The 25,941-nt window shown below is 36.9% G+C and overlaps 1 protein-coding gene across 2 annotated transcripts in view; it reads left to right on the top strand.

Moving 5' to 3' along the window:
- Nucleotides 1-25,941, top strand: part of TRIM33 (tripartite motif containing 33) — a 150,791-nt gene that overhangs the window by 48,417 nt on the left and 76,433 nt on the right. For both annotated transcript variants that reach the window (XM_032624972.1, XM_032624971.1), the window contains exons 2-4: nt 24,032-24,150; nt 24,569-24,713; nt 24,877-25,009. In XM_032624972.1, coding sequence (XP_032480863.1) covers nt 24,032-24,150; nt 24,569-24,713; nt 24,877-25,009 — 397 coding nt within the window. The remainder of the gene's footprint in view (nt 1-24,031; nt 24,151-24,568; nt 24,714-24,876; nt 25,010-25,941) is intronic.

Raw genomic sequence — 25,941 nt, 5'->3', positions numbered from 1 at the left:
CAAGTTTTTAGGCGAGGATTCGCTTTTTTTTTTTTTTTTTTGCGGTACGCGGGCCTCTCACTGTTGTGGCCTCTCCCTTTGCGGACCACAGGCTCCGGTCGTGCAGGCTCAGTGGCCATGGCTCACGGCCCCAGCCGCTCCGCGGCATGTGGGATCTTCCCGGACCGGGGCACGAACCTACGTCCCCTGCATCAGTAGGCGGACTCTCAACCACTGCGCCACTAGGGAAGCTCGCTCTTTTTTTTTTTTTTGGCTGCATTGGGTCTTTGTCGCTGTGCACGGGCTTTCTCTAGTTACGGCAAGAGGAGTACTCTTTGTTGTGGTGTGTGCGCTTTTCATTGTGGTGGCTTCTCTTGTTGCAGAGCACAGGCTCTAGGCGTGTGGGTTTCAGTAGTTGTGGCACACGGGCTCTAGAGCGCAGGCTCAGTAATTACAGCACATAGACTTAGTTGCTCCACAGCATGTGAGATCTTCCTGGACCAGGGATCGAACCCGTGTCCCTTGCATTGGCAGGCGGATTCTTAACTACTGTGCCACCAGGGAAGTCCTGAGGATTCACTTTTCATTCTTCCGTTAGTGGAAGTTGGCTAGCTGTCAATTTTTTTTTTTAATTTTATTTTCTCAAAAATTGAAAAAGTTTTATTCTTTAAAAAAAAAATAAGTCATATCTCAGGTATATTTTCTAGGTCTGAATTGTCCTATACCGTTGCCATTAGTTACTTGTGGTTATTTAAATTTTAGCTAACTAAAATTAAATTAAAACTATTTTGTTAGTTACGCTGAGCACCTTTTGAAGTGCTCAGTGGCCACTTGTTATACTGGCTGCTGCACTGGACAGTGCAGATATAGCACATTTCCATTATTATAGAAAGTTCTGTTACACAGTGATGCTGTAAAATCTTTGAGACAAATTGTAACTAATAATAATAGCTACCATTTTCTGAGTACTTACTGTGTGTTGGAGTTTACATTTATTAATCCATGTGCTCTTCCAACACCCCTTGAGATAGGTACTATTATGATCATTATTTTACAAATGGGAAACCTAGACTCCAAGGTTAACAAGGTAACCCAAAGTCACACAGTGCAGAAGGGGATGGGCTTGGAATTTAATCCTAATTAGTCTGGTTCCAGAGTTTGGGGCATTATTTTGTTGTATTGCCTTTTTGATGAGTCGTGCTTGTTAGTTTCTGACTTGAAAAGTTTTTTTAATGTTTTGCTATTTTTGAATGCTATTTGATGGTTTGGGGGAAATGATTCTTTTAATATGTAAGTTGTTTGCTTCTAATTCCTTAGAGTTTTTATTATCTGAATTTTATCATATGCCACTTTAGCATCTACTTATATAACCGTATGTTTTTCTCCTTTAGTTGTTTTAATATTATTTTGTTAATATCTTTGCTGTCGAATAATCCTTGAATTCCTATATGAAGTTTAGTAATCTGTCTGGTAATCTGTCAGAAGAATATTATGATCAACTTATATTTTATTCAATATTTTAATCAATATGTTAGAATAGTCTGCCATTTTCTTCTTTTGCATTGTTTTTGCCAACTTTTAATGTTAAAGTTATGTTGGACTTTATAAAATGAATTGGGATTTTTCCTTTTTTCACTTTTTCTAGATTAGCTTAAATAATAATGGAATGCTGGTCTGTTATTTAAACATTACTCTTCTGTAAAACCATCTTGATTTGGAAATTTAAAAAATGGTGTGTGGCTTGCAGGATCTCAGTTCCCTGATCAGGGATTGAACCTGGGCCATGGCAATGAAAGCCCAGAATTCTAACCACTAGGCCACCAGAGAATTCCCATTATTTATCTGTTTTATATATAGTTATGTTAATATGTTAATCCCAAACTCCTAATTTACCCCCCCATCCCCTTTGGTAACCATAAGTTTGTTTTCTATGTCTGTGAGTCTATTTCTATTTTGTAAATAAGTTTGTATCATTGTTTTAGATTCCACATATAAGTGATATGATATTTGTTTTTGTCTCACTTCACTTAATATAATCTCTAGGTCCATCTCTGTTGCTGCAAAAGGCATTATTTCATTATTTATGGCTGAATAATATTCCATTGTATATATATACTACATCTTCTTTATCCATTCATCTGTTGATAAGACATTTAGGTTGAAAGATAGGATAGATTTAATGTCTTTGAGTATTAGCTGTTTCTGCTACACTGTTTTCTGGAGAGCTTGTAATTTTAGTTTGTATTTCCAACTGGAATCCATTTTTCTTTTGGGTCTTGTGTATGTGACCATTTCATTTACTTTTACTTTGTAAACATTTTTATTGGGTCATAATCAAGATGTGGACTGTACAAATCAGTACAGTCTGAATTGGAAGTTTTTTTCTTGTTTGTTTTTGGTAACTAAATACAAGATTAAATTTTGTCAGTATTCTACACTAATATTAAAAACGTATGTTTTTATTCCAGAATGTATTGTATTATTTACTCTCTTGTTCTTTTTTTTTAAATCCCATTCAAAAGTGTACTGAAAAGTTTCATTATACTTTTATCTTTGTCATGGTCTCCATTCATTTTAATGCTTTTAAATGTATTACTTAGTTGTTTTTGTTTCTTAATTTCTGGGGGGTTTTTTTTCAATCTATTTTTGTATCGTTTTCCCTTGGTCATAATTAATGGTATTCTGTTTTTATTACATTAAACATTCATTTTATATTTATACACTAATTCTATGTCTGTAATCTCTGCTGTTTGTTTTCCCCCCTGTAGTTTGTAATTTCAGTTGGTTTGTTTATTCATGTGTCTGTTTTCTTTGCTTTCACTGCTTTAAAGATGGCATTCCATTAACAACTTCTGGCTTCTGTAGTTTCTAATGAAAGGTGTGCTGTCATCGTTATCTTTGTTCCTTTGTATGTAATGTGTCTTTTCCCCTACTCTGCTGTTAGGGTTTACTCTTTATTATTAGTTTTTAGCAATTGATTTTATAATGTGCTTTGGTGGGGATTGTTCTTTGTTTGTTTTGTTTTGTTTTTTTGGCCACACCATGCTGCATGTGGGATCTGAGTTCCCTGAACAGGGTTCAAACCCACACCCCCTGCATTGGAAGCGCCGAGTCTTAACCACTGGACTGCTGGGGAATTCCTGGCATGGTTTTATTTAGAGGTATAATCCTCAGAGATTATTAAATTTTGGGTTATTTTTGTTAAAGTTGGAGAAAATTTGGCCATTTTCTCTTAAAAATATTTTCTGATCTTTTTTTATATCCTCTCTGGAATTCCAGTTACACATATATTAAACCACTTGATAATGTTTCACAGGTAGTGGGCCTGTGTGTTTTTTCCCCCGCTCATTTGTTCACCTTCATGCTTCGTTTTGTCCATCGCCCTTCAGTTCTACTAGGTTTTTCTTACATATTTGAAGCAGTCTTGTTAGGTGCACATACGGTTATAATTATATCTTCCTTAAATTGACATTTTTATAATTATAAAATGTTCAGTTTGTGTCTAGTAACTTTTTTCTTGAAAAATATTTTATCTGATATTAGTATAGCTACTCCAGCTCTTGCATAGTAACAGTTTCCATGACATGTTTTTTGCATCTTTTTTTCTTTCATCCTATTTATGTCTTTGATCTCTAACGTGTGTCTCTTGTAAGCAGCATATATTTAATCTTTTTTTTTTTTTTTGGTATCTAGTGTGACAGTCTTACCTTTTGATTGGAGTGCTTAATTCATTCTCATTTACTATCATTATTTATATGATCAAATCTGTGTTAGTTGTTTTGCTATTTTCTATGTAATGTATTTTTTTGTTCCTTGGTTCTCTCTTATTTGCTTTCTTTTATATTATATAGATACTTCATAGTGTTCCATTTTAATTCCTTTGTTAGTGATTGCTCTAGAGATTCCAGTATGTCTCTTAGTTTATCACAGTCTACTTTAGATTACTACTAACTTGATTTCAGTAAAATATAGAGACTTTCTCCAGTATGGCTGCTTTACCTTTTCCTTCCTTTGTGCTACTGTTGTTACATATGTTCCATTTATATGCTATAAACCCAGCAATACTATTATAGTCATAGTTTATACACTTTTATGGTTTTTAAAGAAGAGAAGAAAAACAAATACATGGTCTTTCCTATTAACCTGTATATATTAACATTTTTGGTACTCTAATTTCTTTGGGGGTTTGGGTTATGGTTTGGTGTTATGTCCTGGTGCTAGCCAGTGTGACTCCATTTCCTCTCTCCTCCTTTGTGCTATTATTGTTTTATGCAACTTAAAAAAAATCAGTTAAGGGAAGAGAACAAATAAATTTATATTCTTTAATACATTTACCAACATAGTTAACCTTACCTGTGCTGTTTATTTCTATAGGCATTTGAGTTACTGTCTGAGGACACTTTCTTTCAACCTGAGGATCTTCTTTTAAGGCAGGTCAACTTGAAATGAATTCTCTCAACCCATGATTATATGAGGATTTCTTTATTTCATTTTCATTTTTGTAGGTTAGTTTTGATGAATATAGAATTCTTGGTTGGTAATTTTTTCTTTTACCACTTTGAAATATGTCATCCCATTGCTTTCTGGCCTCTGTTGTTTCTGCGAAGTCTACTGTTAATCTTATTGTCATTCCCTTGTACATCAGGAGTCACTTTTTTCTTCTTTCAAAAATTTCTTTGACTTCAGTAGTTTAACTAACTATGTGTATCTTTAAAAAATAAGTTCATGTTCATTTATTGTTACAAGAAAAGGCACAAAGGCTAAATATTTTCCTCCCTTTGTATTTTGCTGAGTGATAATTTGTTATAAAATAAAGTTATAAAATATTTTCCATTTTGGTAGTTTAAAATTTTTTTCACTTAAAAATTTCCTGTTTGAGCCAGAATATCATTTCTTATTTAGGAATCATTTCAGTTCTTTTGTGGGGTGGGGAGGTCATATTTTTATTTATTTATTTATTTTTAGAGTTATTGGATTATGTCCATATATATAGTCAGTAAAACCTTTTACTTTTTTTTTTTTTATCATGGCCAGGTCACATGATTAAAGTTTTATGGACATAGGAAAACAAAAATACTTTATTATTTTTATGTTAAAAGATTCCATTCATGGATTCAGCTTTGTGTCAAGTACCTTTTGGGATACATAAATTTTCATATTTTAGAGAGGAAAGATGGTACTTAACCTTTCAGCAGGGTCTGTGGTAGTATCTTTGTAATGAAATACCTTAATATTTTGCAGCAGTATTTACACTTAGTAGGGACATAACGATATAGTTTCATGCCAGTTCAGGTCAGGTCTTTTTCCCTAAATGTGTTTTGAAACTAAACTTTCATCAAAATTTTCTGGATTTCAGAATTTGGATAAGGAAATATGAGTTCGAGAGCCACTAAATTTTATGTTTTACCATTAGGTTTGTGTATATTCACATATTTTTACTTTTTGTTTGTGGCTGCCATCTTGTTTGTTGCATAAAAGTTTATGACAGTTTATGGATTGTATACTTCACTGTTAAATAAAATTCTTCCTTGTTCTATTTAACGCTTTTTGAGGTCAAATTAGACTTATCTAATGCTATACTGTTTTTCCTCTTTTTTTGGTTCTACCTTCTTCCACCCACCCGCATTTGCTGATATTTATTTGTTTATCCTTTTCTCTTTAAACCTTTCTTTTGTTTTAGGTATGTTTCTTAATTTGATTAATTTGCTTCTTAGAAGTTACCTTTTTTTTTCTTTCAGGTCTTCTGTTTTTATAAATGAAAATCACGTTTATTTAATTTTAGCAGAGCTCTTTTTTTTGTGCTTGCAATGTATATTCTAATTGCATTTCTCTTGAGTAAGCTTTTTTTTTTTCTAGTCAAGTTCTCTTTTGTTTCTTCCACTAGTTCTGCCTCAGTAGGAGCCAGTCAGCTGGTTCTGATTGTTCACCTTGGTCTCCCTCAAGTTACTGAACCTCCTCAAATGGAATATACTTATTCTTTGCCTATTCATGAGTATGGCTCCCTTTACAGGGTCAGTTTTGTGGGGGATGGTTTTATTGGTCAGTGGTGAACTAGTAGACCATGAAAGACATGATAAACTTTGTTTCAGCTGCCCTTTAATGAATATATTTTCAAATTAATTACCTTATTCCAGGAGTAGCAGAGCCTTCCTGTTTCCCTGCTCAGCTTGTACAGCTGGGGTTGGAACAGTCCTCAGTGAGGATCCAGGGACTGACTGACCGATTGAGCCTATCAGTGCAAAATTCAGATGACCTCCTAAAGGAGGCAATGAATAAGTAGATGTGGTGAACCAGGCAGCCATGGAATCCTGGCTCTTCATAGTGAAGGCTCCAGGTTCCACTAGGACTTTTCAGTTCCATGCTTCCTTCCCCCATGAAAAGAGAGTAAAGAAAACCTAGGTGCATGCAAGTAAGCACATGTATGTATACACAGATTGAAGCCCTCTCTCCTGTGAGCTGTATCCACAAAGAAGACTCAGAATTCCTGTAGTTTGGGATTTGAATACTTGAATTCAAGAACTATCTAGAAGTTCGTGAGTTAGTGAAAGATCATTCATTCAAACTAGATGTTCAGTACTTTTTCTGTAAAGGACCAGGTGGTTTATATTTTATGCTTTGCAGTACAAATACTATCTCTATAGCTTTCTCTTTCTTTCTTCTTTTCCTTTAGAAGTATAAAAATCATTCTTTTTTTTTTTTTTGCGCCGTACGCGGGCCTCTCACTGTTGTGGCCTCTCCCGTTGTGGAGCACAGGCTCCGGACGCCCAGGCTCAGTGGCCATGGCTCACGGGCCCAGCCGCTCCGCGCCATGTGGGATCTTCCCGGACCGGGGCACGAACCTGTGTCCCCTGCATCGGCAGGCGGACTCCCAACCACTGCGCCACCAGGGAAACCCAAAAATCATTCTTAATAAGTTATTGGCTGAACTGTTTATTATTTTTTAAACTGTGCTTTTTCGTAGCTAGCAGGCTGTAACTTGCCCACATTACCAATTTAAAAGTATGTTATTTTTTACACAAATTTCTGTTAATATTGAAAAAACTTCGGCAACCTTATTTCAAACAGTGCTGAGTACTGGAATTAGATTGCTATATTTGGTAATGAATTTACTCATAATTTTCTGAGTATGTTAGGTTTTTGAATTTTAATTTAAAGATCTATCTTTAAGAATTAGGAAGCTTGGGCTTCCCTGGTGGCGCAGTGGTTGAGAGTCTGCCTGCCGATGCAGGGGACGCGGGTTCGTGACCCGGTCCGGGAAGATCCCACATGTCACGGAGCACCTGGGCCCGTGAGCCATGGCCGCTGAGCCTGCACGTCCGGAGCCTGTGCTCGGTAACGGGAGAGGCCACAACAGTGAGAGGCCCATGTACCGCAAAAAAAAAAAAAAAAAAAAGAGGAAGCTTAAAGAATACCAAGAAGCTTTATGATAACATCCATCCTTAATTACTGTATTTCCTAAATATATTTTGTTTGTTTGATAATCAGTGTTAGGTCTTATATGATCATTTGTGCACATAAGTGACCATATATAACTATGACTTCAGCTTAAGCCAGTTCTATATTTAGTGGTAAAAACAATTTTTTTTTTGGCTTTTCCAGTTTTTGTTTTATTGTGCGCAGCCTGCATGTGTTATAAATATTCTTTTGTACATGACAGGTGTTCAGTGTTTTGCATAATTGATTTACAGTATTATATTAATTTCAGGTGTACGACAGTGATTCGATATTTTTATACATTACAAACTGATCACCACAGTGGTAAAACTGACTTGTGCAGACTTACTAGATACGTACTACTAATAATTTAAATACACATTCTGTATGGTATTAGTTTGTAGGGTTAAGCCAATTTGATTATAAATTAATTTATTTTCTGTATTATATCTCCAATTTTTTCCTGTATAAAGCAGTATACTACTTTATTTTGCCTGTCCATTCTTTTCCCTCTCTTTATTGACACCTTGTTTTGTAAGAATGGGCAACATATTTAACATTCCATATTTCTAGCTCCCCCGTATTCATATACAAATCTTTGTGCTGCTACCTCCACTGTTATAAAATTTCTGTAGAAAAGGTCAGTGACTTGTTGCTTCAGAATCTAGTTATTTTTTGCCTTCCTCCTTAGCAAATATGTACTTCTTCCTAGGTGCCTACTATTGTGTGCACACAGGGAAGGAATAGAGATGAATGGGAGATAGGTGCAAGGTGAAGGGAGGAATTAGCATTGGGAATGGTTATACCTTTCAAACTTGGGGCTCTTGACACTACCCACTAATCTTATTCTCTCCAGCCTCTTTTTCCTGTTCCCTGAATTATTCAATTCAGACTTTCAACAGTCAACTCACAAGACTCACCCTCATCACTTGATCTGGCCTCCCACTTAGGTAATTAGAGGCCATAGGTGTAAATTCCCTTCCACTCCCTTCTCCACCTGAAAAACATGTCTGTATTTTTTCATTCATAATTACTTTAGAAGGGAAAGGAGGGGAATTGATGATTGAAGATTTGAACTAACTACTCCATGGTATGGGAAAGAAAACTAGGGCTGAATAAAAAGATTGTTAGGTTATGCCAAGAGTCAGCTGATATTTAAGAATAGTGTGTGATTCTAAAAGTAAATTGCTACAGGCATGACAGGATCATGAGTGGTTAATGGAAAAAGTAGTTGACCCTTGTTTGATTCTCATTTATTTCAGCTACATGTATGTGTTTCATGTAAAATGTACTTATTGTGATTTGCAGTTGAAAATGTTTGGAATTTGTCTCCTAAATCTGAGACCTCGTTTTCTTTTGCTTAACCCATAAATATTGGTGTACAAAGAGGTATTGTCCTTGATCCTGTTCTCCCTTCACTAATCATAACTGCACTTCAGATTTGAAATACTTATATGCTGGTGGTTCACACTCTTCAGTTCTAGAACTATGCTAAACAGTCTGTCCGAAACTTATTCATTACGTTCTGGCTAAAACTACTTTTCCCTCATTTTGAGTAATTGTGTAATTATCCATGAATTACCCATGCCAGAAACTTGCAAATCATCTAGAATTTCAAATTTCTTCCCTTGCTGTAACTGTTACCTCTCCATCTTCACATATTCATTCATTAAGTAAATCAGTTCTGCCTCTAATTTATCATCTACGTTTCTCTTATGATTGCCTTAGTTTGGTCTCTTGTTTTGTTACTAATAGACCAGTCTTTTAATTAGAGGGCTAGTTTAGCATAGGTTTTAAGAGCATTGGCTGTAATAAAAACAAAAATAAACAAATGGGACCTAATGAAACTTCAAAGCTTTTGCACAGCAAAGGAAACCATAAACAAGACCAAAAGACAACCCTCAGAATGGGAGAAAATATTTGCAAATGAAGCAACTGGAAAAGGATTAATCTCCAAAATTTACAAGCAGCTCATGCAGCTCAATAACAAAAAAACAAACAACCCAATCCAAAAATGGGCAGAAGACCTAAATAGACATTTCTCCAAAGATGATATACAGAATGCCAACAAACACATGAAAGAATGCTCAACATCATTAATCATTAGAGAAATGCAAGTCAAAACTACAATGAGATATCATCTCATACCAGTCAGAATGGCCATCATCAAAAAATCTAGAAACAATAAATGCTGGAGAGGGTGTGGAGAAAAGGGAACACTCTTGCACTGCTGGTGGGAATGTGAATTGGTTCAGGCACTATGGAGAACAGTATGGAGGTTCCTTAAAAAACTACAAATAGAATTACCATATGACCCAGCAATCCCACTACTGGGCATATACCCTGAGAAAACCAAAATTCAAAAAGAGTCATGTACCAAAATGTTCATTGCAGCTCTATTTACAATAGCCCGGAGATGGAAACAACCTAAGTGCCCATCATCGGATGAATGGATAAAGAAGATGTGGCACATATATACAATGGAATATTACTCAGCCTTAAAAAGAAACGAAATTGAGCTATTTGTAATGAGATGGATAGACCTAGAGTCTGACTGTGAAGTAAGTCAGAAAGAAAAAGACAAATACCGTATGCTAACACATATATATGGAATTTAAAGAAAAAAAAATATCATGAAGAACCTAGGGGTAAGACAGGAATAAAGACGCAGACCTACTGGAGAACGGACTTGAGGATATGGGGAGGGGGAAGGGTGAGCTTTGACAGGGCGAGAGAGAGTCATGGACATATACACACTAACAAACGTAGTAAGGTAGATAGCTAGTGGGAAGCAGCCGCATGGCACAGGGATGTTAGCTCGGTGCTTTGTGGCAGCCTGGAGGGGTGGGATAGGGAGAGTGGGAGGGAGGGAGACGCAAGAGGGAAGACATGGGAACATATGTATAACTGATTCACTTTGTTATAAAGCAGAAACTAAAACACCATTGTAAAGCAATTATACCCCAATAAAGATGTTAAAAAAAAAAAAAAAGCATTGGCTGTAGGTTCAGACGTTTAGGTTTCAGACCTTGGTCTCCTCTCCCCTCCATTTACATTGTCATATAGCTTGAGAACATTATCTAATCTCTCTGAACCTCAATTTTTTCACCTTTGAAGTGAGGATAGTAATTGAACCTACTTTACAAAGCTGTTAGGAGGACTGAATGAACTAATAAATATAAATTTCCCAGTAAATACTACCTGATCTTACAGTGAAACCTTGTACTAATGCAAATATAGATATAATTTGATTGTTTCCTGTCCCCAACACAGCCTTTGTTTTCAAACGGGCAGGTTAAAATTCTTACTGGGATAAGGGCAGAAGTACAAGGTAGAGCAAAGTTGGGCTGGAAAACATCTGACAAGGATTGTGGGGTGGCAGAGAGTTCCTGTGTCCCCAGTGTCTCCTGAGCCGATTTATGTGAATCAGACTGGAAAAAAAGGTGCCAACTAATAGAGATGCCTGGAATTTCTGAAATTTGACTCTCCAGTTTGTGTGATTGAATTTCAAGGCCTTTGCTTATTTTAAGGCAAGATTTTTACCTTATTTTAATTGACATAATTTTAATCATATCTCAAATTTCCCTTCATATTGTAATTAGAATGATTTTTAAAGCTGAAGTTTAATTACAATAGAACAGATTATTATATTTTTCTATTTTAATTTAATTTTTAATCTCTCTTTTATATATTTACTTTTAGGCCATGCATTTAGATATCAATATATTTTATTGATGCCTTTGCTAATTAATTTTTGCATCTTCTAAGTATTTTTCCATGTTCTTAAGTATCAGGTTGAACTGTATAAAATTACCATATTTGCAGGTTACAAGTGGTCAAATACTGGCAGTTTTATATGGTTCAGTCTAATGTTTTATTCTTACAGCAATGAATAAGTACTGTTATATGTCTGATAATTTGATTTGCTTATATTCTTGAATAATAGCTTAATCAGGATACAGATTGCTGGTTGACTGTTATTTTCTCTAACAGCTTTGAAGATAAACATTCCTGTTATCTTTTGACAGTTTTTTTTTTTTTTTTACTGGTGAGGTCAGCTGTAAGTCTGATTTTCTTCTATTACTAGTAGTTATTAAGAGGTTTTTTTTGGGAGTTCCCTGGTGGCCTAGGGGTTAGGATTCTAGGCTTTTCACTGCCATGGCCTGAGTTCAGTCCCTGGTCAGGGAACTGAGGTCCTGCAAGCCACATGGATGGCCAAAAAAAAACCAAAGTTCTTCATTTTTGCTATGTTTATGTGTGCACATTTATTTTTATTTACCCTGCTCAGGACTTGGATTGCAATCTGAGTGTTCATTTCTTTAGTTCTGAAATTTCCAACTATTATCTCTTTAGCATCTCTACTTCAGTTCCTTCATGAACTTTTAGAACTTCTATTTGACACATGCTGGAGTTTCTCATTCAGTCCCCCCCCCCTTTTTTTTTTCAGTATCCAAAATGTATTTATTGGGATGGTTTCCCATTCATCTTGATTCAGGGTGATTTTAGTGCTGCTTCTATCTGAAAGAGTATCCTTCTGTAAGCCTTGCTTTTTCCTCCTGTAGGCTGGCAGAATATAGTAGAGCAGCCAACACAAAAAGTGTTTGTGCGTTGCTAAAGACAGTGGTGATTTTATAGCATCTTGAACATTTCACATCCATGAAATAGGAATTGGGGCTCTGCACCAGGTGCTTCTTCTTATGTTTCTTCTTTTCTGGAGAGGGATGAAGGAGATCCTTTGTGAGAGGCTTGTTCTTGTGGGGAGGTTGTCACAGCCAGAAAGCCTCATTCAGTTCTTTAGCTTGCTTTTTATCTTTTGTGGTTTCTATCTCTCCTTATCTCTGTTGAATTCTATGTGATTTCTTCATATCTGTCTTCTACCTTGATAATTTTTTTACAGTTATCACTTATTATTTAGCTTGTGTTGTGAGTTTATTCAGTAATTTTATTTTCTTGATTCTTTTTCAGATCTACCCATTTTCATAGATCCCATTTGTCACTTTGTGAAAATTTTACACATATTTGAAGGCTTTATCAGACTGATTTGTCTTCTGTGGATTAGGTTTCTACTTCTTGGTGTATTGTATTTGTTGACTGTAATAGTACTGAAATTTCTTCATGTGCATTGTAGTCTTATTTATGAGCTTATCTTCAGTGGGAGTTCCACTTGTGCCTTGGGTTGGGAGGAGTTCTAATGAGATGGTTTTGTGTTTGTAAGGGTCCAGACAAGCTTCTTTTTGTTGTTGTTGAATGAATATGTGAATTTACCTATCTAAAGAGGAATCCCAGGAAAACAAGTAGCTGTTAGGCAAAAATAATGACTTCTGCTTCGTGGACATTTTGTTTGGAGTTCTGAGTTGATTAAAAAGGAGATTTTAAATAAGAATTGAACTTAGGATAGAGAACAGAGGAGAAACGTTGAGTTCAGCCTTGGGAAAGATGACTAGTATGATGGACTGGTTTCCTTGGGTTCCTTCTGGTTCATAATAGATAAACTTCCAATTTTCCATTCAGTGTTTCTGAAATCTCAGAAAAACTGGTGCCAGGACACGAAGGTTCAGGGCTGGTGATTGCATCACTACATGAACCCTAAGTCATCCGGCATTGGATAGATTACCAGTTATTATAAAAGAATATAGCTCAGGAACAGCCAGATGGAAGAGATGCATAGGGCAAGGTATGTGGGAAGAGGTGTGGAGCTTCCATGCTCACTGAGTATGTCACTCTTCCTGAATATCCCCAAGTTCACCAACCTGGAAGCTACTCCTATAAAGCTTCTTATTAGTTTCTTGACTTGGCCTTTCTATGTACTGTGCAGATAGTACACACTTTGGTTATGTATCTATGCAGGAAGCTTGTTTGTGTTCAGACTTCTTGTGGATGACTCCACGGCTGGCAAGGATTTTAGGTTTTAGAGTACTTAAAGCCTGCCCTATGGCTTTATTGAGGGAGTTCAGTTTCAACTTTTAACCTTTGTCTTCCTATTCCCAACGGTGGTAACGATAACCCCTGTGGCCCACTTGCATCACTGCCTTACCACTTAGGCTTTGAGTGCCCTTTTGGTTTCTGGCACTTCCAATTTTGACTTCTTGGTTGTAGACTCAGTTATATATTTTTAGACCTTTAATTTGTCATATGTTAGCCATTTCTGTGTTTGAGTTGGGGGTCAGGTGGTCTTAGATTTGCTTAGTGATCCATGTTGAATGGAAGTCCACCAATTTAATGAAGCTAAATTCCAGTTAACAACACTGTGGAGATAAACTAGTTTGTAGACTTGTCTATTTTAGCCTTTAAGCACTCCCCCCAAAGATTATACATTTTAGTAAATTGACACTTAAAAGAAATTAATCTAATAGGTATGAGTGGGTCTCTCAGAACGTTGAAGTAACGAAATCAGTTCTAGGGACGTTATGCGTAAAACTTGGTCAGTAGGGGCTTCCCTGGCGGCGCAGTGGTTGAGAATCTGCCTGCCAATGCAGGGGACACGGGTTCGTGCCCTGGTCTGGGAAGATCCCAAATGCCACGGAGCAACTAGGCCCGTGAGCCACAGCTACTGAGCCTGCGCGTCTGGAGCCTGTGCTCCGCAACAAGAGAGGCCGTGACAGTGAGAGGCCCGCACACCGTGATGAAGAGTGGCCCCCGCTCGCCGCAACTAGAGAAAGCCCACGCACAGAAACGAAGACCCAACACAGCCAAAAATAAAAGTTAAAAAAAAAAACTTGGTCGGTAGCTTTGGCTCTGAAGTTTGGGTTTCAGTTTTGTATAGTAATGAAAACTCAATGTGACAACTAGTACTGAGTGATTGAGTCAGGAGCACGCTCATCTGATCACTAATTGCAAGGGCATTGTTACTCATAAACTCGAATGGAAAATGACTCACATTTTCAACACAAACATTTATATAATTTAAAAATTTATTTATAAATATAGAAGTAAATAGCAGGAAGATCCTTAAAGAAGCTTCAACTCTTTGTTTTGGTGGTAAGACACCTTGGCTGCTGGGTAATCTGACAGAAGTAAGTAGTCAGCATAGGAATGGGTTTGGCTGGTGGTCTGCAGACTTAAATTTTCTTTTATCTCATTGGGGGTTCTTTCATGCCTTAGATTTCTGAATTCCAAGCTTCTCTGAAAACCTTTATGGCAAATAAGAGTCTTTCTCAAATGTATCCCTCTATTCTTCTGTACTTTGGGTTGTGTTTCTTCTGCAATGTTTAGGTATCCTTTTGCCATCTACATTTTTTGAAAAAGATAAAAAGTCGTAAACTGTGATGTCAGCTTGCCAGGTAGAAGTAGAAATTGTAAGAATCTGAGAATCAGCTTATTGAGTTCAAAAAACAAAACCTGGTATGACTTACATCAAATCATACATAAAAGTATAATGGATACTTTTATATATTGAATGTTTCTTGCTCAGAACAGAATGTCTCTTCAGAGATATTCCTTCAGAGTTATTCCTTCATTAAGATGTTACAAATTTCTTAAGAACTTTCTCAATATTTTACATATATATAATTATATATACATATAATTTTCTATCTATAGACTCCTATTCTTTTTTTTTCATTTGTGAACTTCGCACCTGCTCTTCTTGGTTTGCATGCTGTTTCTTCCTTTCCTAGTTTTGTTGGGGGTCCCCAAGACCATCCTCAGGTTCAGTGATTTGCTGGAAGGACTCACAGAATTAAGAAAAGCTTATACTCATGGTTGATTTTATTGCAGTGAAAGGATACAGATTAAAATTAGCAAAGAGAAAAGGTGCATGGTGTAAAATCCAGGAGAAAGCAGATGCAAGCATCCAGGTGTCTCCTTTCAGTGGAGTTGCACAGGGAGAGTCTTAATTCTCCCAGTTACAATGTATGACAATATGCAGGAGGAGTATTGCCAACCAGGGAAGCTCACATGAACCTCTGTGTCTGGGTTTTTTTAAAAATAAATTTACTTATTTATTTGATTTTTGGCTGCATTGGTTGGGTCTTCGTTGCTGCGCGTGGGCTTTTCTCTAGTTGTGGTGAGTGGCGACTATTCATCGTTGCGGTGTGCGGGCTTTTCATTGCGGTGGCTTCTCTCGTTACGGAGCACGGGCTGTAGGCGCGCAGGCTCAGTAGTTGTGGCACACGGGCTTAGTTGCTCCCTGGCATGTCGGATTGTGCCAGACCAGGGGTCGAACCCGTGTCCCCTGCATTGGCAGTTGGATTCTTAACCACTACGCCACCAGGGAGGCCCTTGTCTGGGGTTTTTTTGGGAGACTCAGTCATATAGCGATGCAGCATCCACAGAACTGATAACACCTACTTGGACTCCAGCCGACCTCACAGGTCAAACTGAATACAGATGGCCCAAGGCCTCAGGCAAACAGAAACGCTTTTATCAGGCATAATATTCCAAGAGTTCGAAGACCATCTCCCATATGCCCATCAAGGGCTAGTGTTGAAGGCCTTCCTTAGGAATGTGTGGGGTTTAATGAACCCGGGCCAACCAGGCATACTCTTTCTTGCACATTAGTGAATGCATGTTGATTCTTCAAGACCATGTGTAAATGTCACCTCTTCAGTGAAAACTTACCTTATTCACTGTAAGAAGTTAGTTGCTCTCGTATTTTTGCTCCTAAATTACTTATCCTCATCTCCTCTGTAGTTAATGCTGTAGGTTTCCAGGATTTTAAAAAATATTTATTTATTTATTCATTCATTCATTCATTGGCTGCATCGAGTCTTAGTTGTGGCATGCAGGATCTTTCATTGTGGTGTGCAGACTTCTCTCTAGTTGTGGCGCACGGGCTCTATAGTTGTGGTGTGCAGGCTCGGTAGTTGAGGCACATGGGCTTAGTTGCCCCATGGCACATGGGATCTTAGTTTCCCAACTAGGGATTGAACCGTGGAAGGCAGATTCTTAACCACTGGCCCACGAGGGAAGTCACTCTACAATGGTTTTTAATTCATGCCATCTTAGATGTAAAAATATTTATATTCATTTTCCCCTTTCTCCTGACCATACTGTTTCTTCCTTTGATTCAAAAAATTGTTTTTATGCATTTCCTTTGAGCAGGATCTTTGTATGCATTTCGTATTATAAAAACAATATTTTGTTTTCATATGTAATGGTAAGTTTGAGTTTGTTTTACCAATGTATGTATGTCTGCTGAGGGACTGATATTCCTGCTTTTAGCATGACATTTTGTTTTCATTTTCCATTACAATTACTATATAAGTTACTGTAGTTTATATATGTACAACTCTTTGCAGTCAAATGCTCTACCACTGAGCTATACCTCCTATATGTACAACTCTTGGACTGTTTATATCCTTGTCTTTGTATGCTGCTTCCTATAGTTGTGCGTGGTATAAACTATAAAAATCATAGTCTTGAACCCTTTTTTTTTTTAATATACTGCAGTTTTATTTCAGTCACACAAACGAAGTTAGTATATAGGAAATTTAAATGAAACAGTATGGTAAAAATAGCTGAGAACCAAAAAATCTAAAAAGGAAGTACACCTAAAGGATGAGAATTCAATATGCACTAGTGTTTCATCTTTAGTTTTGATTGACACTTGATGCTTGCAGATTTCAAAACTTTGAGATCATGATGACTATTCTGAAGAGATTTCAGCACCAGCATTAAGATTTTGTACATTCAGTTGGTTTGCAGTTGACTTGTTAGCCATTTACATAGTGTATAGTACAGATTTGTCACAGGTCAAATCACAGTGTTGAAGGAAAGAAGTACCTTCCTGTAATTAGAAAGGATCCCCTGAACTGCACTCACCTTAAGACATCCAGTATACAGGAGCATGAAAACCATCATAACAATGTGGCTCCAGGGAAGATAGTTTTGATAAGGAAAATAGCCTAAGCTTCTGTTTCCCATTTTAATTACTGAAATCTCTAACAGTGACAGAACTGTCACATAGTCCAGTAAATGTATACAATAATTCAATCAAACTTCTTGGAAAGAACACATTTAGCAATCTGGGATAATGCAGAATGACAAGAAGTATAACGTGATTCAACACTGGTTCTTTTTGTCATTTTACACAGATACCATGTTTGTTTTTTTTTTTTTTTTTTTTGCGGTGCGCGGGCCTCTCACTGCTGTGGCCTCTCCCGTTGCAGAGCACAGGCTCCAGACGCGCAGGCTCAGCGGCCATGGCTCACGGGCCCAGCCGCTCCGCGGCATGTGGGATCTTCCCAGACCGGGGCACGAACCCGTGTCCCCTGCATCGGCAGGCGGACTCTCAACCACTGCGCCACCAGGGAAGCCCCCCCATGTTTGTTTTTTTAATGACAGGATTTTTATTTTTATTTTTTAAATTTTTGGCCATGCAGCACGGCATGCAGGGAACTGATCTCAATTCCCCAACCAGGATCAAACCTATTCCCCCTGCAGTGGAAGCCAGAGTCTTAACCACTGGACCACCAGGGAAGTCTTGACATGTTAATATTAGGCCAAAGCACAAAACGTTTAGTGCATAAACCAGTTTCTATTTTAAGATCTAGCATTTTTATTGTCTTTTATCTTAGTTTGTACCACTTTTACCCAGTACTCTATCCCAGTGTAGATTGTTTAACTTGATGAACAAAATCAAAAGTGATTTCTGACCAGATTTATGGGGGACATAAACATTTATATCATCAAAGTGTTTGCATAACCAAGAGTGCAATAATAAATATGAAAATGCCTATTTCATTTAGAAAATACGCTTGCTGCATCTTTTTTTTTGAATTTTATTTTTATTTTCTTATACAGAAGGTTCTTATTAGTTACCCATTTTATACATGTTAGTGTATACATGTCAATCCAATCTCCCAATTCATCACCGCCCACCCCCCACCCCGCCACTTTACCCCTTGGTGTCCATATATTTGTTCTCTACATCTGTGTCTCTATTTCTGCCCTGCAAACCAGTTCATCTGTACCATTTTTTCTAGGTTCCACATATATGCTTTAATATACGATATTTGTTTTTCTCTTTCTGAGTTAACTTCATTCTGTATGACCTCTAGATACATCCACGTCCCTACAAATGACCAAATTTCGTTCCTTTTTATGGCTGAGTAATATTGTATTGTATATATGTACCACATCTTCTTTATCCATTTGTCTGTCAGTGGGCATTTAGGTTGCTTCCATGACTTGGCTGTTGTAAATAGTGCTGCAGTGAATATTGGGGTGCATGTGTCTTTTTGAATTATGGTTTTCTCTGGGTATATGCCCAGTAGTGGGATTGCTGGGTCATATGGTAATTCTATTTTTAGTTTTTTAAGGAACCTCCATACTGTTCTTCATAGTGGCTGTATCAATTTACATTCCCACCAACAGTGCAAGAGGGTTCCCTTTTCTCCACACCCTCTCCAGCATTTGTTGTTTTTAGATTTTCTGATGATGCCCATTCTAACTGGTGTGAGATGATACCTCATTGTAGTTTTGATTTGCATTTCTCTAATAGTTAGTGATTTTGAGCAGCTTTTCATGTGCTTCTTGGCCATCTGTCTGTCTTCTTTGGAGAGTTGTCTATTGAGGTTTTCTGCCTTTTTTTTTTTTTTTTTTTTTTTTTTTTTGCGGTACGCAGGCCTCTCACTGTTGCGGCCTCTCCCGTTGCAGAGCACAGGCTCCGGACACACAGGCTCAGCGGCCATGGCTCATGGGCCTAGCCGCTCCGTGGCATGTGGGATCTTCCCAGATAGGGGCAGGAACCCGGGTCCCCTGCATCGGCAGGCAGACTCTCAACCACTGTGCCACCAGGGAAGCCCCCTCTGCCCATTTTTTGATTGGGTTGTTTGTTTTTTTAATATTGACCTGCATGAGCTGTTTATATATTTGGGACACTAATCCTTTGTCCGTTGATTAGTTTGCAAATGTTTGCTCCTATTCTGAGGGTTGTCTTTTTGTCTTGTTTTTATTTCTTTTGCAAAAGCTTTTAAGTTTCATTAGGTCCCATTTGTTTATTTTTGTTTTTATTTCCATTTCTCTAGGAGGTGGATCAAAAAATATCTTGTTTTGATTTATGTCAAAGAGTGTTCCTCCTATGTTTTCCTCTTAAGAGTTTTATAGTGTCCAGTCTTACATTTAGGTCTCTAATCCATTTTGAGTTTGTTTTTGTGTATGGTGTATGGTGTTAGGGAGTGTTCTAATTTCATTCTTTTACATGTAGCTTTCCAGTTTTCCCAGCACCACTTATTGGAGAGACTGTCTTTTCTTGTGTATCCTTGCTTCCTTTGTCGTAGATTAGTTGACCATAGGTGCACGGGTTTATCTGTGGGTTTTCCATCCTGTTCCACTGATCTATATTTCTGTTTTTGTGCCAGTACCATACTGTATTGATTACTGTAGCTTTGAGTATAGTTTGAAGTCAGGGAGTCTGATTCCTCCAGCTCCGTTTTTATTCCCTCAAGACTGCTTTGTCTATTCGGGGTCTTTTGTGTCTCCATACAAATTTTAAGATGTTTTGTTCTAGTTCTGTAAAAAGTGCCATTGGTAATTTAATAGGGATTTCATTGAATCTGTAGAATGCTTTGGGTAGTATAGTCATTTTCACAATATTGATTCTTCCAATCCAAGAACATGGCATATCTCTCCATCTGTTTGTATGATCTTTAATTTCTTTCATCAGTGTCTTATAGTTTTCTGCATACAGGTCTTTTGTCTCCTTAGGTAGGTTTATGCTTAGGTATTTTATTCTTTTTGTTGCAGTGGTAAATGGGAGTGTTTCCTTAAGTTCTCTTTCAGATTTTTCATCATTAGTGTATAACAATGCAAGAGTTTTCTGTGCATTTATTTTGTATCCTACAACTTTACCAAACTCATTGATTTAGCTCTAGTAGTTTTCTGGTGGCATCTTTAGGATTCTCTTTGTATAGTATCACGTCATCTGCAAAGAGTAACAATTTTACTTCTTCTTTTCCAATTTGGATTCCTTTTATTTCTTTTTCTTCTCTGATTGCTGTGGCTAAAACTTCCAAAGTTATGTTGAATAATAGTGGCAAGAGTGGGCAATCTTGTCTTGTTCCTGATCTTAGAAGAAATGGCTTCAGTTTTTCACCACTGAGAATGATGTTGGCTGTGTGTTTGTCATATATGGTCTTTATTATGTTGAGGTAAGTTCCCTCTCTGCCTACTTTCTGGAGGGTTTTTATCATAAATGGGTGTTGAATTTTGTCGAAAGCTTTTTGTGCATCTATTGAGATGATCATATGGTTTTTATTCTCCAGTTTGTTAATATGGTGTATCACATTGATGTGCGTATATTGAAGAATCCTTGCATCCCTGGGATAAATCTCACTTGATCATGGTGTATGATCCTTTTAATGTGTTGTTGGATTCTGTTTGCTAGTATTTTGTTGAGGATTTTTGCATCTATATTCATCAGTGATATGGTTTGTAATTTTCTTTTTTTGTAGTATCTTTGTCTGGTTTTGGTATCAGGATGATGGTGACTTCATAGAATGAGTTTGGGAGTGTTCCTCCCTCTGCAATTTTTTGGAAGAGTTTGAGAAGGGATGGGTGTTAGCTCTTCTCTAAATGTTTGATAGAATTCACCTGTGAAGCCATCTGGTCTGGACTTTGTTGAAAGATTTCTAATCACAGTTTCAATTTCATTACTTGTGATTGGTCTGTTCATAGTTTCTATTTCTTCCTGGTTCAGTCTTGGAAGGTTATACCTTTCTAAGAATTTGTCCATTTCTTCCAGGTTGTCCATTTTATTGGCATAGTGTTTCCCACTTAGAGATGTTCCTTTAGCATTTGTTGTAGAGTTGGTTTAGTGGTGTTGAATTCTCTTAGCTTTTGCTTGTCTTTAAAGCTTTTGATTACTCCATGGAATCTAAATGAGATCCTTGCTGGGTAGAGTAATCTTGGTTGTAGGTTCTTCCCTTTCATCACTTTAAGTATGTCATGCCACTCCCTTCTGGCTTGTAGAGTTTCTGCTGAGAAATCAGCTATTAACCTCATGGGAGTTCCCTTGTATATTTTTCCCTTGTTGCTTTCAATAATTTGTCTTTAATTTTTATCAATTTGATTACTATGTGTCTCGGCATGTTTCTCCTTGGGTTTATCCTGCCTGGGACTCTCTGCGCTTCCTGGACTTGGGTGGCTATTTCCTTTCCCATTTTAGGGAAGTTTTCAACTATAATCTCTTGAAATATTTTCTCAGGTCCTTTCTCTCTCTCTTCTCCTTCTGGGACCCCTATAATGCGAATGTTGTTGCATTTTTTTTTTTATTTTTTTTTTTTTTATTTTTTTTTTTTTTATGCGTTACGCGGGCCTCTCACTGTTGTGGCCTCTCCCGTTGCGGAGGACAGGCTCCGGACGCGCAGGCTCAGCGGCCATGGCTCACGGGCCCAGCCGCTCCGCGGCATGTGGGATCCTCCCAGACCGGGGCACGAACCCGTGTCCCCTGCATCGGCAGGCGGACTCTCAACCACTGCGCCACCAGGGAAGCCCTGTTGTTGCATTTAATGTTGTCCCCAAGGTCTCTTAGGATGTCTTCATTTCTTTTCATTCTTTTTTCTTTATTCTGTTCCTCAGCAGTGAATTCCACCATTCTGTCTTCCAGGTCACTTATCTGTTCTTCTGCCTCATTTATTCTGCTGTTGATTCCTTCTAGTGTTTTTTTCATTTTAGTTATTGTTCATCTCTGTTTTTTGTTCTTTAATTCTTCTAGGTCTTTGTTACACATTTCTTGCATCTTCTTAATCTTTGTCTCCATTCTTTTTCTGAGGTCCTGGTTCATCTTCACTATCGTTATTCTGAATTCTTTTTCTGGAAGGCTGCCTGTCTCCATTTAGTTGTTTTTCTGGGGTTTTATCTTGTTCCTTCATGTGGTACATAGCCCTCTTCCTTTTCATCTTGTCTGTCTTTCTGTGAATGTGGTTTTTGTTCCGCAGGCTGCAGGATTGTAGTTTTTCTTGCTTCTACTGTCTGCCCTCTGGATGCTTGCTGCATCTTTAATGTCTTTACTAGTGGATGACAATGAGTAGTTGATAGAAAAAAAAGAACTATATACTTAAATTATGGTAGCGCATCCATCACAGGTTAATCTAGAAATGAAGTTTCTATAGAAACAGGAAATGTTTTAACAAGGAAAAAAAGTTCCCTCATTCAAACCTCTTTGAAGTGGTAATGGCTGCAAACTTGCAGCATTTAGAAAACTATGCTGTCAACAAGCTGTGTCTTACGAACCTATATTAAGAAATCCAGAAAGCAGATGAAAGTGGATTCTTCAAAATTTTAGTAAAACTACTGATAACCAAAGATTTCAAAGGAAATATAGCACATAACTCAAGCATAAATCAAGGTGGAGAGCATGGAGAATTTTTGATTTCCTAAATTTTCAAAAATTTTATCATTGCACATACAGGAATTCTCCCGTATTTTAATTTTAGAAGTTTCAAAGAAAATGGAGTGGATTACATACACATGTGAATGCCCACACAAACACGTGCAGACACACACACACACACAGTGTAAGTAGAGTATATAGTTCCTTCTTCCCACCACCTAAGTCTCACTACCACTGAGCTGTACCTCCTGTATGCACAGCTCTTTGGACTGTTTATAGCTTTGTCTTTGTATGGTGCTTCCTATAGTTGTGCATAGTATAAACTGTAAAAATTATATCCTAGTCTTGAACCCTTTCTTAAAAGCAAGGATTGAGTCATGCTATGTTCTCAATTTTATGGCTGACATATAGTAGTCAGTTTGTTGTGTTGACTGTGATGCTATTTTAGTTAAGTTTAACTTCCATATGTTAACCTCAGCAGGTTTATTCGTTCTGATAGATGCTAGAACACTAGCAGGTTACGTCACAGATGATCTTTCTTCCCACATTAGCATGAATTCAAGTAGTTCTGAACAAAGTCAGAATTTATAAGTTGATAGATTGTGTATTTCTATTTCTGCTGTAACAGAATTGCCATAAACTTTTGTCTTAAAACAACATACATTTTATTTTCTTATTGTTCTTGAAGGCTGAAGTGTGAAATCAGTTTTACTGTGTTAGAGTCAAAGTGTCGGCAGGTCTTGTTCCTTCTGGAGGCTCTGAGGAGAGAATAGATTTTCTTTTTCTTTTTCTTTTTTTCCAGCTTATAGTAGCCACCTGCATTCCTTGGCTGTGTCTCTGTTTCCAAAGCACATTATTCTAATCTCTGCTTTCATTGTCAATTGCCTTCTCCTCTTCTGTAGTCTAATCTTCTTCTGCCTCCATCTTGTTAGATCACTTGTGATGACATTTATGGCCTATCAAATAATCCAGGACAGTATACCCATCTCAAGATCCTTAATTTAATCACCCTCGCAAAATCTCCTTTGCTGTATAAAGTGACACAGGTTTTCCAAGCATTACGACCTAGGTATCTTTGGGGGCCGTTATTACAACCACATAGTGTAATAACGAAGCACCTTAAAGTTTTTTTGCATATTAATGCTTATTTTCTCTTCCTAAATAAGGTATCATTTTTCCCCAATGTAATAACTTAGTGGAATAACTTATTTTACTCAGCTCTTAATGCTCATTTCTTTGTTCTTGTCTATGATATATGAATGAGTAGTTCCCATGTAGGCATCGTGTACAATTTCTTTATTTTTTCTGAAGAATATTTCTTAATGTTGTTGTTTTGTGTTGTAGTTGGTGTAATACGGTGCCCAGTATGCCGCCAAGAATGCAGACAGATAGACCTTGTGGATAATTATTTTGTGAAAGATACATCTGAAGCTCCTAGCAGTTCTGATGAGAAATCAGAACAGGTATGCTTCTCAATTTTTCTTTATATTCCTATCTTGATATGAAAATATGAATTATAAGAAAACATTCTTGAATTGTTACATAATTTAGGGTAGTTATGCCTTAGTTTCATCTTTCAAATTGAAAATGAAGGATATCTTTATTCTACACCCTTAGACCTGGTTAAATGAGATTAAAAGTCATTACTTAAAGATTCAAATCTTGTATAGATTTTGTGTTCTGAGACTTTTTTTTACCTACCTGAATGTTTGATCTGGAAGGGAAAGGATTTTGTTGAAGAGAAATGGATAACAAAATAATTTTATTCTAGGTACAGTGAATTAGTATATTTGAGAGCAAGTTAGAAAGTTTTCACCTTTTTGTTTTGTGGATCTATATTTTGTAAATTTAATGTAGCTTAGTATTTATTTCCTCCTTTAGGTATGTACTAGTTGTGAAGACAATGCAAGTGCAGTTGGCTTTTGTGTAGAATGTGGAGAGTGGCTATGTAAGACATGTATTGAAGCACATCAAAGAGTAAAATTCACTAAAGATCACTTGATCAGGAAGAAAGAAGATGTCTCAGGTAAGATAGAAGCAGTTTTAATGATTACTATTAATCTCCCTCTTTTGCCTCTCTAGCATTTCTACTTATCTTTATAAGCTTTTGATGCCAATATCAGTAAGAATTTAGAAAGTTAGACAAAAATTTTGTTTAGTTTAAAAATATGTGTTTTATTTTACTGCAGAGTCTGTTGGAGCATCTGGTCAGCGCCCTGTTTTCTGCCCTGTACACAAACAAGAACAGTTGAAACTTTTCTGTGAAACATGTGATAGGCTGACATGTAGAGACTGTCAGCTATTGGAACACAAAGAACATAGGTACAGAAGTCATAATTGCTTATCAAGAAATATTATAAAAAGTTCTTGTAAAATTATTTTTCCTAAAGCAAGTATTCTGTAATTTTGTTAGCATTTTAAAATTATCAGTTTTGTGTTTTATGTCTTAGACAAGATATATTTTTGATAAATTATTTAATGGTTTCCATATTCATACCTAATTGTTTTATGAATATTTGTTGAAAATGTATCAGTACATGGATTTGGGTTGCAAGAATGGAGTTATATTATTTCTTTGTATGCAACGCCTCTGGTTCAAATACACTTTTTTTCAAGTGTTCTATGGGATTTAGGCTCTGGGCTGTTGTCTTAAAAGGTAATATTTCCATGGGTGTGGCTAAGTGATACCCATTTTAACATCAAAGCATAAATATACTGCTTTCATATTGGATATACAGTTTGTAGAAAAACTAGGGATTTATAAGCATCTAAGTAGCATAATTAATAATTCATTAATACATAGCTTTGTCTTTCACCCTTCTTTTACCCTCAGGATACAATAGTATTCACTTATCACCAGCCTGTTACATCTGGAAAGTACTGAAATTTCTAGTCAGGTGTTAAGTTTGATTAACCACACTTAAATATTTGTTTTTTAACTCTAGGATGTCTTAGAGCTTTTAGTTCATTAGAGCCATTGGAATTTTTTGGAATCCTCTAAAAGAAGGGGATACATTAATTCTGTTCACTAACAAGTATTGCATCTGTAGTTTGTGCCAGGCAGTTTTCCTAATGGTGCATGTTTGTTTAATTCACACCAACCACCCATGCAGGGTTGGTACTGATATCCTGACTGTTTTAAAGGTGAGCGAGAGTTCTTACAGAAAGCTTTAGTAATCTGTACAAGGTGTCCCCATAAGTGGTAGAGCCAGGATTTGAACTCCAGATCTATTTTAGCCCATATGCTCATTTTC

This window comes from Phocoena sinus, chromosome 1 (assembly GCF_008692025.1).
Source record: "Phocoena sinus isolate mPhoSin1 chromosome 1, mPhoSin1.pri, whole genome shotgun sequence".
Lineage (NCBI taxonomy): Eukaryota > Metazoa > Chordata > Mammalia > Artiodactyla > Phocoenidae > Phocoena > Phocoena sinus.
This window is presented reverse-complemented; position numbering and strand designations above follow the sequence as displayed.